This window comes from Carlito syrichta, unplaced genomic scaffold, assembly GCF_000164805.1.
Source record: "Carlito syrichta isolate Samal-C Ts95f unplaced genomic scaffold, Tarsius_syrichta-2.0.1 Scaffold288314, whole genome shotgun sequence".
NCBI classification, from domain to species: Eukaryota; Metazoa; Chordata; class Mammalia; order Primates; family Tarsiidae; genus Carlito; species Carlito syrichta.
In genome coordinates this window covers 311,448-327,183 of record NW_007232410.1, presented here as the reverse complement: position 1 = coordinate 327,183, position 15,736 = coordinate 311,448, and the positions used below count along the sequence as shown (strand labels likewise).

Genomic DNA, 15,736 nt, shown 5'->3' with positions numbered 1-15,736 from the left:
AAGTTTATTTGGTTCACAGTTCTAGCAGCTGAGAAGTCCAAGAGCATGGCACCAGCACCTGGTGTGGACCTCTGTGCTGCTAAAGGCAGAAGAGGGCAAGAGTGAGAAAGCAAGAGGAAACTGAACGTGCTTAGATAACAAAGCCACTCTCAGAATAAATAATCTACTCCCATGATAATGACATTAATCCATTCACAGAAGTAGAGCCCTCATGAACTACTCACCTCTTATTAGACCCCACCTTCTGACACTGTTACATTGAGGATTCAGTTTCCAACACATGATCTTTGGGGTGCATGTTCAAACCATAGCTCTCACTGATAATTTTAACTGCCCATGACCAGATCTGCCTAGTTAGATTCAGACATTTTTAACTGAGATTGAAAGTGAAAATGGAATTCATCACCATGGGTTGAAAGGATGCTTCTTCATGATCTCCTAATCATGAGATAATTAGCAAAGCTAAGTAGACTCTAGGGGATAGAAAGATGGTAGAATTTAGGAATAATAATTAGACATTAAATGACTCTGCTTCAGCCATTTATTTGGGTTCAGAGAGAGGCCTCTGAAGAGACAGAGTTATTTTAGCAACTATATAAATACTTCCCAGATTTGCTTAGTGTAAAATAATAGAGATTCTTCATTCCCTCCACATTTAAAAAAATTATTTACTTCAGTATTAACATCATACAGGCAGCCCTCTGTATCTATGGGTTCTGCATCTATAGATTCAATTAACTGTAGGTCATAAATATTTCCCCCAAAATCCACAAAGTTTCAAAAAAGCAAAACTTAACTTTGTAGTGCACCTAGTACTACATTGAATCCGTGTGAATGAATTGTTGTGTAGTTGTTGTGTTAAGTGTTATGAATAACCTAGACTTAAAATATAGAGAATGTGGTAGGTTACATGCAATTACTATGGCATCTTAAATCAGGGACTTGAGCATCCATGGATTTTGATATCTGAGGGGGGTCCTGGAATCAATCACCAGATATCAAGAGACAACTGTACATGAAAGTTGATGGAATCTTAATTTCTATATCCTAATTACCTTTTATTTTATAGAATACAATAATAGGCATGGCAATTTTTAATATACCTGTTAGTGAGATATACTTCAGTGTCATAAAATTCACCATTTTTAACGTATACAGTCCAGTGGTTTCTAGCATATTCACAAAATTATACAAAGTCATGATCACTTTTTCTTTTTTATTTCTGTTTTAATCAACGGGATACTTGTGCAGGTTTGTTACATGGGGATATTGTGTGATAGTGAAGTTTGGACTTCTATTGATCCTGTCACCCAGATGGTGGACATGGTACCCAGTGAGGAATTTTTCAGCCCTTACTCCCTCTCAGAGTTTCCACCCTTAAGGAGTGCTCCAGTGTTTGTTGTTCCCATCCTTGTGCCTGTGTCCTTGTGCCTGTGTGTATACAGAATAAATCCCACTAACTAAGGTGAACAGGTATTCAGTTTTCTGTTTCTGTTACAATTTGCTTAGGATGATGACTTCCAACTGTATCCATGTTGTTACAAAGGGCATCATGATTTTGTACTTTTTTATGGCTGCATAGTATTGCATGGAGTGTATGCACCACATTTTCCTAATCCAGTCCACCGTCAATGGGCACCTAGGCAGGTTCCAAGTTTTTGCTATTGCACTTAGTGCTGCGATAAACATGCGTGAGCAGGTATCTTTTTTGTAGAGTGATTTGTGCTCCTTTGGGTACATACGCAAGTAGTGGAATTGCTAGTTCAAACTGTACTTCTATTTTTAGTTCTTTGAGAAACCTACAAACTGCTTTCAGCAGGGGTTGAACTAGCTTGCATTCCCATCAACAGTGTAGGAGCATTCCCTTGTCTCTGCATGCTTGCCAACATCTTTTTTTGGGGGGGGTCTTACTTTTTAGTAAAAACCATCCTTTTTAGCAAAAGTAGAATAAGATGGTTTCTCGTTGTGGTTTTGGTTTGCATTTTTTTGTTGATTCATGATGCTGAACATTCTTTCATATGTTTGTTGGCTGCTTGTATGTCTTCTCTTGAGAGGTTCATGTCCTTGGTCCACTAATCAGCACTATCTAATTCTAAAGCATTTCATCATTCCATCAGGAAACCCTGTGCCCATCAACAGTTACTTTCCATTACGCCCTTCCCACATCCCCTGGTGCACACCTGTACATACATAAACTGCTAATCTACTCTCTAGGTCTGTGGATTTGTGTGTTCTGGACATTTCATATAAAGAGAATCATTGAATATGTGGCCATTTGTGTCTTGCTTCTTTCACTTAACATAAAGTTTTCAAGGTTCATCCTATGTTATAGCATGAAGCAGTCCTTCATTCTTTTTTGTGGCTCAATAATGTTCCATTATATCAGATTGTGTTTAGCAGTTGTTAGATATTTATATTGTTTCCACTTTTGTCCTATTATGAATAATATTACTATGAACATCTTTATGAGGGGGGAATCCAGACAAACCCAGAATTATCTTTTGGAAGGGAGGTCCCTTGTATATAGGTTCCCTCCATTAGTTAAGTGTTCTAGGAACCCATTGGCATCAGTGTACCAGCTAGCATTATTGTGAGAGATGATTTGTAGAAGAAACTTTCCTAGCAAACAGGTGACCAGTTCTTCTACCATGACAGCACACCTGCCCAGATTGCACTGAGTGTTCAGCAGTTTTTGACCAAAAACAGCATGACCCCTGTGTCCCCCTTTCCTTATCCACCTGATCTTGCCCCAAGTGATTTTTTTGAATCCCTGGATAAAAAAAGTCCTCAAAGGGAAACATTTAAAAAACTCTTGAGGAATGGAAAAAGCATCTTAATAGGTGCATTGCATCAAATGGAGAGTACTTTAAAGGTGACTAAAGTTTAAACATGTAAGAATAAATATACAATTTTTTATAAATTCTGGGGTTTGTTTTGTTTTGTTTTGTTTGGCCTCCCTGTATATACGTGTTGTTTTTCGTTTTTTTGTTTTGTTTTGTTTTGTTTTGTATAAACGTAGCTTATAATTCTGTTAAGTATATACCTAGGAGTGGAATTACTGAGTTATATGGTAATTCTATTTTTAATTCTTTAAGAAACTGCCAGGCTGTTCTCCAAGCAGTTATTAGAGTGGGATTTTCCAGAGAAAGGTGACTTTATAATTGGTCTTTAAGTATGTTTGACAGTTCTTACTTGTCTAAAAGTGGACAATGGGGCAATTTACAAACATTTCAAAAGAGGAAGGGTTATTTAATGGTAGAAGTCAAGAGTTCTCTGTGGCTGACCTTTTCTTAGAACAAGTGTGTGTCACTGCAGAACTTTTTTGGATGTCACATTGTTATAATGGTCTTTTGAGGGAGAAGCTTCTAAGGCAGGCAGTTTCCACCTCTAGAAAAGTATTTGGAACAGGAAAAAAAAAATAGTAAGGCATGCCGAAAATTTAAAAGTTAAGTAGCATCTTGGTCATTTTTGTGAATGACTGTGGTATTATTGTTAATATGTTGTCAATAATTAGTGCTAAAAATCTTGTAAGTTGAAGTGTTTTTTTGTTACTTCTATGTCTAGACATTTTTTTCCAAACAAAATTTGTTGTTAACATATGCTTTTTTCTTGATCTGAATAGATTCTCAGGTGGGCGTTTTGCGCATTTGGAATGTTTCAAGAACAACACCTATTGATAATCTTAAATTAAAGAAAACAGGATTTCACAGCTTACATGTACTTAATTCTCCTCCAAGGAAAAAATGTAAGTAAAAATACTATTAAATTTTAATTTTTAAACATACTATACTTCAGTCAAATAAAATGAATGGAAAAGTGATATAAGCAAATCAAATATATGCTAGTGAAAAGCTGTTTTTTTGTGTTTTTTTTTTTCAATCAGTATTTTTTATTATGGTTTTGTGGGGTACAGTTAAGGGTTAGGTGTACAATTACGTTTCATTCAGGCACCCTGTTGATAAGAGGTGTTTTCCCATCCCCCGACAGATATTTGCTACTGTTAATCCCATCCTCCTCCCCCCCATAGTTTCCCAGTACCATCAGTCATTATCTTATAGTATTACATTGGATGTTCAAGGTCCATTATATGAGTGAGAACATGTGATATTCGGATCTTTGTTTCTGTGAGAGGTCACTCAGTATTATAGACTCTAGTTCCATCCAGGTTGCTGCAAAATTCATGATTTTGTTCTTTTTTATGACTGCGTAGTATTTAAATGACTTTTGGAAATATGTGTGCTGAAGGAACCATTAAACCACATGATATTTAATATTACTAAATTGAAAACATTTAGAGCCAAGTTGCATTTGTAAAATGCTATTCAATTAGAATATTCAGATAATCTCAAATTTTCTATATGGGGAAGATAAAAACAATGATATTGATGAAGATAAACTATAAATATCAAGAGTGATGGGATTAAATAAAATTAATCTTAACTAGGAGAATTTTTATTTTAAACGTGACTCATTTACAGTCTGTACAGTTAATAACAAAGTTAAAATCACCTAAATATTCAAGTTACAGGATCTGGAACGTAGCAAATATTTCATGTTTGAATACTAGTTGTCACTGGATTAGTAGTTAGTATTGTAGATCTTCTTTATCTTCTTCATTTATTTTTGTGTGTCCTTTTCTGATTATCATTCATTGCTTCTATGATTAAAAAAATAATAATAAAATAAACAAGCAATAAAAGAAAAAAATTTGAACACTGGGATAGATTTGGAATTAGAATTTTTTTAAAATATAAAGGAATGGAAATTGACTTCCTGTTAAGTCCATCATGATTACTCTGCATGGTTGGTAATGTTCCCATTCTGTGTGTCAGAAAATGTGGGGTAGGGAATTTAGTGACTGAAAAATCTGGCATAATCAATTCCTCTTTAATCTCTTCTGTCTGTCTTTGTAATATGCTAAGTAATTACCAATGGTTATTCAAAGTAGTGTTATTTTGGTGTCTAATTTAGTGGGTAATGGCAAATAGTGGAAAATCTCTGTATTTGACTCTCCAGCCTTTCTATGAAGCTTTTCTACGAAGTCCTAATATGTCTAGAGTTTGAAAACTGGAGGGTGTAGAAATAGTAGGACTGGAGAAGTAATCTGCTGGAGGCTGGCATATTGTTTAGGTATCCTGCATTTTGGGGGGGGGTCCTTGTTAGTTTTTTAATTTGTTTGGTGGCTATGAATACCCATTTCATGGACTGACTGAAGCAATAGTGGTTGTTTTCTTTCATATAGTTTAAAATTAAAAATGTAGTCTGTATTTATTAAACAAAAATCAGAAAATATGAAGAAGCACATGCTAATCTTGACGTTTTTGAGCAGTTCCTTTCAGGTAACCTATTGTTAAACTTCTAGGTTTCCTTTCTACATTTTTTTAGCATAACAGAAAATATGGAATATGAAAATGAAATTTTGTAAAGGTAACTACATCTTTACCAAATTCTAAAAAACATGAATTACAGATAGTACATGAAGGTTGTCAAAACCACCCATGATACCAACTAATTAAAATATTAGAAAACCAGTCATGGATCATATTAATTTTAAACCAAACTATCAGCAAAATTTTATTGAACCAAATTGGTTGCTAACAAATTCCGCTTTTGTTACTAGTGATTCAGTCTAGTTTGGACTTACTGTCGTTTTCAGATTCTGAGAAATTAGTGTTATTCCTTTGAATGCAATAAGAAAGACATTATTAAATTTTAATAAAAAGGGAAATACTGAGGGATATATTTTCATATTCCAGTATGTAATCATTTACACTGATTTCATTGTTTTGGATTATGTCTGCAAGAAAATATTCACATTTTAAGGAAAAGCTTCTTGAGAGAAGACAAAATATGGTATAAAGAATATACAAGCCGGGCTTGGTGGCTCAGCCTGTAATCACGCGCCTTTGGGAGGCCGAGGTGAGTGGAATGCCTGAGGCCGCGGGTTCGAGACCCACCTGGGCAACTTGGCGAGACCTCATCTCTACAATAAATCAAAAATTAGCCGGGCGTGGTAGCGCGCACCTGTAATTCCAGCTACTCGGAAGGCTGAGGCGGAAGGATCGCCGGAGCCCAGCAGGTCGAGTCTGCGGTAGCCGGGAGCGGCCACTGCACTCCAGTCTGGGCGACAGAGTGAGACTCTAACTCAAAAAAAAAAAGAATATACAAAAAGATAAATAAACAGGGGGACACTTATGTAATTGAAAGTAGGAGAAATGGAAGTTTGTCAAAGTTAAAAAGAAAAGAAACCTGAGGAAGAAAAATTGAGATGCAATGTGGTGTCAGTGTTGAGATTCTAAATTTGAGTATCAAAGTGGATTATAAGTAATCTCAAAAGTAATGATTTTCATTGACTTGGAAACTAGTGGCAGAGAGTTATTTGTTTAAAAAAATCGCATGCATATATGTTTGTGTGTGTGGAAGGGAGAATTAGCTATTATACCAGTATTTAGAACAAAGGTTATAATTCACAAATAATCATGCTATGCTATAATTTATGAGAAGATAAGAAATCAAATGATTGCAACAGATTGTGATTCTTTGCACACTAATTTTCATCCATATGCTCCATCTGCACTTCTGAACACCTTCTATTAGTATGCAAATAATATTCAATTTTGTGCTTATATTGTCACATTTTTAGACAGTGCTGAAGAACTGTCCACGTGGCAGAAAGTGTGATCATTGCTGAGCAGTTTACTGATACAGATTCTGGATTTTAAAAAAAAGAAAAATCTTTATAAATTAAGTCCTATAATTTTATTCCTTTGGGAAGTTGTCAACATAAATATTTGTTCTTCTTTTTAGTTTTAATCCAATCTCCAACCAAAAATCATTACACATCTTCAGCGAGTGAAGCAGCTATACCTCCAGCTTTGACACAGAATCAAGCTTTCTTTCGTCCTCCTGGTCATGCACTGTGTTGTTTCTTGGATGGTGGAGTTGGACTTTATGATATGGGAGCTAAGAAGTGGGATTTTCTTAGGGATTTGGTATGTCTGTGGTCATTCCTTCTATAACACATAATGCTTATTTTCTGTAAACCCGTGACTTTTACTGGTGTATTAATGTTATTTTTAAATGTTAATAATTAATAATAATCAATTAAAATAAATAAGTTAAAATAATTAATCACATAGTAGGACTTTATCTTAGTTGATTAAAACTTTTTAGAAAATATGTATGGAATGATTATTTAAAATAAATTTTAAACATTATACTTCAAAAACTACTGTCTACTTAGTTGATATTTTATGTATAATGGAAAATTACATAGCTGTACCATGAGAATAGAATATCTTTCTATTGGAAGCGAAATGAGAATATCTTCCAGGAGACTAGAGTATCTTTTAGGAGAAAGGACAAGTCAATTTTTGCTGATTGTGTCAAGCCTTCTGTTCTCATTTGTAAATTGAGTAAGGTTGGAGTATATGTTTTCTAAGATTTATTTCTATTATTGAATCACTATAATAGTTTGTGACTCTGTGAATTTTGTTCTTATGATAATTAAGGCTCTATATAAGATTGAATACAACTTCTCTTAGGTCCCACATTTTTGTCTGGTTTTGTTCTGTGATATATTCCCACTACCTAATACAGTGCTTAGCACACTGCAAGACTACATTTAAAGTTATGTGGAATGAATGAGTGAATACTCACAACAATATACATATATTGTATTGTAATTAATATTGATAAAAAAACATCCTCCTTACGTCTTCCTAGTTTAGAGTTTATAAAAATGCACTTGGTTTTACTACAGATTTGAACTAGATGAATCAAATCTAGACATTTAAGAAACTTTTAAATGTTAATTGTTTTTCTATGATCTCACTTAAAAAAGGAATCTAGAACTGTAATAATTGTTCTTGTAAAAGAAGGTATTGTTACATCATTTCAAGATTGCTCATTTAATTTGTCCTCAAATGTGATGTTGAACTATAGAGAAAATATTTTTAAACAATGTGTAGTTTAGTTATTTTTAAATATTTCTTTTTTTTCTTATTCATTAAAGGATGATTTAATTTTCTTTTCATTTAAACTTTTCATGTAAACTCTTTCCCAGCATGGTAAACTTTGTCTATATTTCAAATTATCATTTATTTTCAAACAAATTTATGAACGAGAAGGGAGAAAAAGAAAACAATACATTTGAATCTATAAAGTTAGCTGGGCTTGGTGGCTCAGCCTGTAATCCCACGCCTTGGGAGGCTGAGGTGAGTGAATTGCCTGAGCTCGCGAGTTCGAGACCCACCTGGGCAACTTGGCGAGACCTCATCTCTACAATGAAATCAAAAAATTAGCTGGGCGCGGTAGCACGCACCTGTAGTTCCAGCTACTTGGAAGGCTTAGGCGGAAGGATCGCCGCAGCCCAGCAGGTCGAGGCTGTGGTAGCCGGGAGCGGCTTTGCACTCCAGTCTGGGCGACAGAGTGAGACTCCAACACACACACAAAAAAAAAAATCTATAAAGTTATGTAAATAGAAGTTTTACAATCTGAATTCAATAGTCTTTTGTTACGCTTCATATTAAAATATGTTTTATTAAAAAATCTATTTTAAATTTGTAATTCAAATAAATACCAAACATTACTTGATCATAAATTATTTCAGTGGCTTTTCTCCCTTTAAAAATGTATGCCAGTCAGAAAAAGACAGTCATTTTTTTTCTTATATGTTCTATTAACACAGCCCCACTTTTGAAATTACTAGAAGTTTTACTACAAGAAACAGCTCTGATTTGCTATATGTATAAAACACATCCACACAGTCCAAGTTACATGGCATAAGAAAAATAATATTCATATAATTTCAAAAGGTATAACTTCCTTATGAATGTTTGCTTTATTATAACTAAGAAAAATACAACAAAAATTTCCTCTTCAGCTCTGCTGTCCTTTTGGTAAGAAGAAAACACAGAAGAAACATTTTTAATTTGGTTCTTGCTGTGTGAATTTTCAGATTTCCAAAAAATAACATTTGAAGGCAGAGCAGTGAAATCACATATACAAATGCACACCCGGGCCCTGCCTTACGTATGTTCTTAACATTGGAAATGACCACCTGGAGCAGCTCCAACCAGGAGGACCCCTGACGGGAACAGTCTCTCTTCTTTCCCTGTTGCTAACCCTTGAGATTCTTCTTTCCTCTACCACTCACCTAAAGAAGAGATTTTAGAGCACTTTTGCAGTTTTCTAAGGGTTGTGACTTCTGGTATTAATGGCAGTACAAGGAGTTTAAAGAGTTTCGTCCTCAACCTCTATTACATTCGTTGAGGACTGGAAAGCCCCGTTCCTGGATTTTAACCCCCTCGCTAGATCCCAACGTGTTACAGCTTCTGCTGCTTGAAGTATGAGTTTCAATTTTCATTCCCCAGTATTTAGAAGAAGACAAACTGTGGCTCTGGCTATTTAAGCTGGACTCTTAACAGACCTTCCCACAGGCACACAGTGATTAAGAACCACTTACTTGTATATGTTTGCATTTGTCTGTATGTATCACTTTACGGTCTTGTAGTCGTGTGGGACCAAATCATCATGTAACAGGAACAAGTACTTCAAGTTTCAAAGAATAGACTTGCTAGAAATTTTAGAACAAGGCTCATTAAAACGGGGCCATGCCTGATTCTTCTATGTCTGCCCAAATTGTGAGGTGTTTCTGAAGTGTGTCATTAGGATAAAATAGGATTATTTGCATTACATGACTTTTAGTCAGTTTCATCTTGGTCTTGTATTATGCTGCCAGTTGACATATAATAACTGTTAAGAGTTATTTGCTTTATAGGTTTCTAGCATGGTATTCTGTATTTTTAAAAATTAGAAAATAAATATGTATTTTGCATTGAATTGAAATTGAAAAGTGAAACGTTTGAACATCTTTGACCTTAGTTACTGATTTGAGGAACTGGGGCTGAGGAAAATTCACGTCTGTACAAAATAGTATAGTAACAGCCCACAGAACATTCAATCACAGTAGCGATTCCAGTTGTCTATGTTTTTTGCTTGCCTATATATTTTTTGCATTAATATTTGGAAAATCATAGTACATATGTCAATTTGGGTCTACATTAGGGTTTGTTGATTAAAAATGTGTGAATTTTTCTCAACAGATGTGACTTTTTTGTGCTACATTCCTAGGGACATGTGGAAACTATCTTTGATTGCAAATTCAAACCTGATGATCCTGATCTTTTAGCAACAGCTTCATTTGATGGCACTATAAAAATCTGGGATATAAACACATTAACAGCAGTGTACAGTTCCCCAGGTGATGAAGGGGTTATTTATTCCCTTTCATGGGCTCCAGGTGAGAGGTGTTTTATTAAAATCAAGAATTATAATTAAATGACTTTTCAAAGTTTTGTTTTCATTTGAATTATCTTCTTCTTGTTGTCATCTTGTTCCAAATGATCGTAGAGGCAAATTAATACCAACATATTGGTTGATTCTGTTTTTATGAGGTTTTAGAATAGAATACCTGCTGAGACACTTTGATTCCTGGGCCCCTCTGTCTGACATAGTCATATAGAAAAGCCACAGCAAATCACAGACACATCCAACTTTAGCTGTATCTGTGTAGCTGTGCCCTTTCAGGGTATAATACAATTTATATGATAGAATTTATCTTGAAATTTTTTATGTAAATCATATTTATGAACATAAAAAAGATACTTATTTTCTAAAAATCGTAATAGATGACTTTTCTTAATATATCTCTTTTATAAATAAGAATGATTATATATTAAGTAACAGTTCAGTTGTAACCATAAAATTCTATATAAATTCCACCTTTACAATACTGAAGAATTTTTATGCCATAGTAGGATCTTTTCTTTGATCTCAGAAAGATGCTGCCTTATACCTCCCAGTACTTAAAGTAGAGAAGAGAAGCCTATGAAACCTTTGACATTTTCTCCCCAAGTAGTACTTCTTTATAGCAATGAATTTTACACACCTAAATGAATTTTTCACTTTATAAAGCATATGTAATAGTTGACTTAAGCTAGGCGCAGTGGTTCATGCCTGTAATCTCAGCACTTTGGGAAATGGAAGTGAGAAGATTGCCTAAGTCCATGAGTTCTAGACCAACCTGGGCAACTTGGCGAGACCTCATCTCTACAATAAGTAAAAATAAATTAGCCAGGTGTGGTGGCACACGTCTGTGGTTCCAGCTAACTTTGAAGGCTTAGGCAGAAGGGTCACCTGAGCCCAGCAATTCAAGGCTGCGGTGGCTGTGAGCATGCCACTGCACTCCAGCCTAGGTGACAGAGTGAGACTCAGACTCAAAAAATGAAATAGTTCACTTATTTGTCCTAAAGTAAAATATTAATTAAATAATCTCATATGACAAGGATATAGCTCATCCTTATTTTAAAAGTTATTTCTTCATACACAGGGATTCTTTACCTTGAATTTATGGGCCCTCAAGGTTTTTAGATGTCTTCAGAGAGCTTGTGAATCTCCTGGAATTTCATGAATAATGTCTGGTATATGTTTATATATATGCCTCTATTTCTGTCAAAGAGTACCATTATAATTACATTTTCAGAGTGGTCCATGACACAAAAGAAGGTTAAAGACTACTGTTTTATGTGTCCCTCATATTCTAAAATGAGAAGTCTAGAAAAAGATTTTGTATACCACTCTTATTGACAGTATTTGTTCCTTTAAGCAAAAAATATCAAAGCCTGTGCTCTCAATTATTATAATATGCATCATCACAGCAGGTTACCCTGGCTAGCGAGATAGGAATTGGACCAGCCAGTGTAGTAATGTTTCACATTATGATACCTATTAGTTGAATACCCTTTCTTTAACAAAAAGCATATATCTCAAAACTAAAACTTAATTTAAAAATTGTGATTATAAAAAAAAATCATTTCAAATTATAACACAGAAAGCATTCTTCAACTTTCTACATTGAGAATTTGCATTGAGAATGTAAAAGCATTAATTCTGTTATGTGATTGTGGATGAATCATAATTTTTAGGTAAGTGGGGACGAAATTTAAAAGATAATTGAGGGTAGACAAGGATGGAAATAGAGTAAGATATAGAAGAATGTGTAACTTACGTGTAACTTACTCTGTATTTTAGAGTAGATACCCAAGGAAAAAAAAAAATTGCATATTTGAGAACATATCCCAGTGATCTAAAAGCCCAAAAAGAAGAGCAGAACAAAAACACTATAAATGTTCCGAGGACTTTGTGTGTGTTTATAGTAATTTACGCAGAGTAATTCCTCTATATTTTTATGACTGAGTAGCAGATGACAGCTGCTCTTTTCTTCTAGTGGAGAAAACCTCTTGACTGTCTCACAAAAGTCACTTATTTAATCCATGAACATCTACTTAGCAGTAGTTTTATTCTCACCAATTTTGTTTATTTTTAAAAGCAGAAAGCATTATTTATTTTTTCATAGAGAAACAATTTTTTCATGTGATCTGCTTAGAGAAGTACTTTCCTAACCCTTAAAATATTAATAGAGAAACATGAACATTGACTGAGTATATTATATTATTGAGGAATTATGGATGATTTTCATGGTTGTGATTATGATAAATAGGTCTTGATAATAAAAGAGTCACTGTCTTTTAGACATCACACTGAAGTACTTGTTGATGAAATAATATGCTAGAGATTTGCTCCAAAGAAATCCGGCAGGGGTTATAGACAAAACAAGATTTGCCATAGTTTAGCAATTGTTGAAACATTCATTTTAATGAATACATTCATTTTATTATTTTCTCTGAATTTGTATACATTTGAACATTTTTATTACAAAAAAAATTTTAAGAACTACTTTGCGAATCCCACTTCTAACATTTTCAAAAGTTACATTTTTGAAAAGAATTTCATATGTGGCCCACATTTAGTATAATATCTAACAAATTTTTTCCTAAGGTGATTTAAATTGTATTGCTGGGGCAACTTCTCGAAATGGTGCTTTTATTTGGGATGTTCAAAAGAGCAAAATTGTACAACGATTTAATGAGGTAAGATGTATTTATTGCTACTGAGTAACTAATGTTTTATACAGTTTTTTATTTTGTAAATGTTTTTCTTAATACTGCACTTAATGATCAGGTGAGATGTATGTTCTCTCAACTGGAAGAAAATCTAAGAGGATATTCACATGCTAAAATGAATTCTGAATTTTGTAGCTGAGTCTAAGATATAAAACTTCACCTAAAGTTGCATTAGACATTCAAAGGAGTTTTGAATCATCCTCCATAAAAACCTGAGCAAATACTAAATAATGAGAAAACTAAACTCAAAACAAGTCTCAAATTATAGTCCCGGTTCTGTTATTACCTTGCTTCTCATATAGAATCATTTTATGGCCTGGAGCCTTTTTTTTTTTTTTTTGCTTATAAAATGATGAAGTTGAATTATATAATTTCTTAGATTTCTTCCCAGTTCTTAAATTCTGTTAATCCATGGGAAGCCCTAAAATTTGCTCTCTTCCAATTTGTAGTGTCACAGATTGTGTTTATCCTTCAACTTGGAGTTACATTATCATCCTGTATTTTACTGAGTTCCATTAATATTTGAAAAATATGTGCACTCTAATCATGATATATTGGGTATGAATTGGGGAAAATATCTAGGATTATCTCTCATTGTCTTGAAATGTTATTTATCTTAAGTGATTATTGTTGAAACTTATTAAATATATAGTTTTTTTGAAGATTGTTTATATATTTGAGGCTTTAACACCATGTATATAAAGACAGTTATCCCTTTGGAAGTGCTCTTTAGTGGCCTTGATTTCCCTGAGCTGCAGAAATGTAGCGAATGCTGAGTACGTGGGAAACTACCCACCACTGATGAACAATTTTGCACTCAAAAGAGGAAACCTTGACAAAGGATTATAAAAGTCATATCCTTCTCTTTCTCTGCATACACCATAACAGTACTCTTTCAAGTCAGAAATGGCTGATCTGTCCTCTGCCCTCCCACCACCAGAACAGCAACACATCCCATAATAAATAGTGGGGTATAAGAAGCAAGAAGCCTGAATATGAAACTTCTGGCCTAGATTCAAAATTTTATTCTTTTCAGACCTGTTGATTTCTTTTTATGGCATCTTGTAACCTAAAATGTGTATCTGTTTGCACTTAAACAGTTCCAGCCTGATTCTGGCAACCCAGCATCTTGGTGTCAAGGAATCTCTCACATTCATTTTTGTCTTTCCCAGCATTCAATAGCACAGTTAAGACCAGTATCAAAATTAACCATGTCAGCTTTAATTGACTAAGCTACATGTTCCCCACAAGAGAAAGTGCAGGATAATAGCCATGCATGAACTTTTCGTGGGTATAAATGAAGCTAACAGAAGAACTCCACTCATAAACCAAGTGAATATAGGGACTGGCTCCGTTTTTGTATCCAACTGTATGTATAAACCTACCCTTCTTTACTGCCAAAGAAGTAAAAAACAACAAACTGAAGATGACCTTAAGAAGTTGAAACTGAGCTGGGCTCAGTGGCTCAGCCTGTAATCCCGCGCTTTGGGAGGCTGAGGTGAGTGAATTGCCTGAGCCCGTGGGTTCGAGACCCGCCTGGGCAACTTGGCGAGACCTCATCTCTACAATAATCAGAAAATGAGCCGGGCGTGGTAGCACGCGTCTGTTGTTCCAGCTACTTGGAAGGCTGAGGCGGAAGGATCGCCGGAGCCCAGCAGGTCGAGCCCAGCAGGTCGAGTCTGCAGTGGCCAGGAGCAGCCACTGCACTCCAGTCTGGGTGACAGAGTGAGACTCCAACTCAAAAAAAAAAAAAATTTTGAAACTGTATCTTTATAACACAAGGTATAAAGTCACTTTAGTTTCCCCCTAATGGCAGCCACAATTTAATTACTCTATAAAATATAAATGTTTCAAATGAAAATTTAGAAATGGATTGATTATCACATAACTGGTGAATGACATTCCCATATGTAATACTTTCCTTGCGTTTTTAAAAATTCTTACCACACAAGCTGTAACTCTACCCCTTGGCCCTTCCTCAATCCTAGAATGCAGAGAAACAAGAAAGTATAGAGTGATTTATTATAGGAATTAATTACCTTAAATCTGTTCTGACATTTTTCATAAAAATAAATCTTTGAAACTTAGAGCAACAACCAGTAATAACAATTGCTTGCACATTTCTTGCACTGGTGGTAGTAGGTCTGAGTTTGAGAACAGATGAGGATGGTCTTCAATCTCACCCCCATCCCAACTGGTGTTCATGGCCAAGGCATCAAGTACCACCTTTAAGGTAAAGCTTAATCCTCTGGATGGCCGAAGATGTAGATATTGACTCTTTACCTTGTGTCCAACAAAAAGAAATAGACTCACTCAATTTATGTCTCAAAACAACCATTTGTTTAAATGTGACAACTTTAGACATTCTTAAAGTATATATTCAGGTTTCTGCTACTGACTTTAGTGTCATCTAGAACAATATCCTAATAGAAAAGTAATACTTAGAAGTAATAAATATGAGAAAAAAGGGGTGAATTATTTCTTATTGATAGGTATTTTACATTTTTTGAAGCACGGAAAAAATGCAATATTCTGCATTGCCTGGAGTCATAAAGATTCCAAAAGAATAGCAACCTGCAGTGGTGATGGTTTCTGGTAAGTACTGTGTGCAGTATGAAATGGCACTGTTTTTAAAAGATGCATTTGGTCGTTCCAGTTGTGTATTAATAAGATTTCATTTGAACAGCTCAACCAACTATCATAAATATTAT

The 15,736-nt window shown here is 34.6% G+C and overlaps 2 protein-coding genes across 3 annotated transcripts in view; one reads left to right on the top strand and one right to left on the bottom strand.

Annotated features, from left to right (window-relative positions):
- Window positions 1-15,736, bottom strand: part of SPATA4 (spermatogenesis associated 4) — a 210,127-nt gene that overhangs the window by 133,923 nt on the left and 60,468 nt on the right. The gene's annotated exons all lie outside the window — the stretch shown is intronic.
- WDR17 (WD repeat domain 17) overlaps window positions 1-15,736 on the top strand; it is a 69,059-nt gene that overhangs the window by 17,337 nt on the left and 35,986 nt on the right. For both annotated transcript variants that reach the window (XM_008053586.1, XM_008053585.1), the window contains exons 5-9: window positions 3,623-3,745; window positions 6,808-6,992; window positions 10,135-10,303; window positions 12,901-12,992; window positions 15,538-15,620. In XM_008053586.1, coding sequence (XP_008051777.1) covers window positions 3,623-3,745; window positions 6,808-6,992; window positions 10,135-10,303; window positions 12,901-12,992; window positions 15,538-15,620 — 652 coding nt within the window. The remainder of the gene's footprint in view (window positions 1-3,622; window positions 3,746-6,807; window positions 6,993-10,134; window positions 10,304-12,900; window positions 12,993-15,537; window positions 15,621-15,736) is intronic.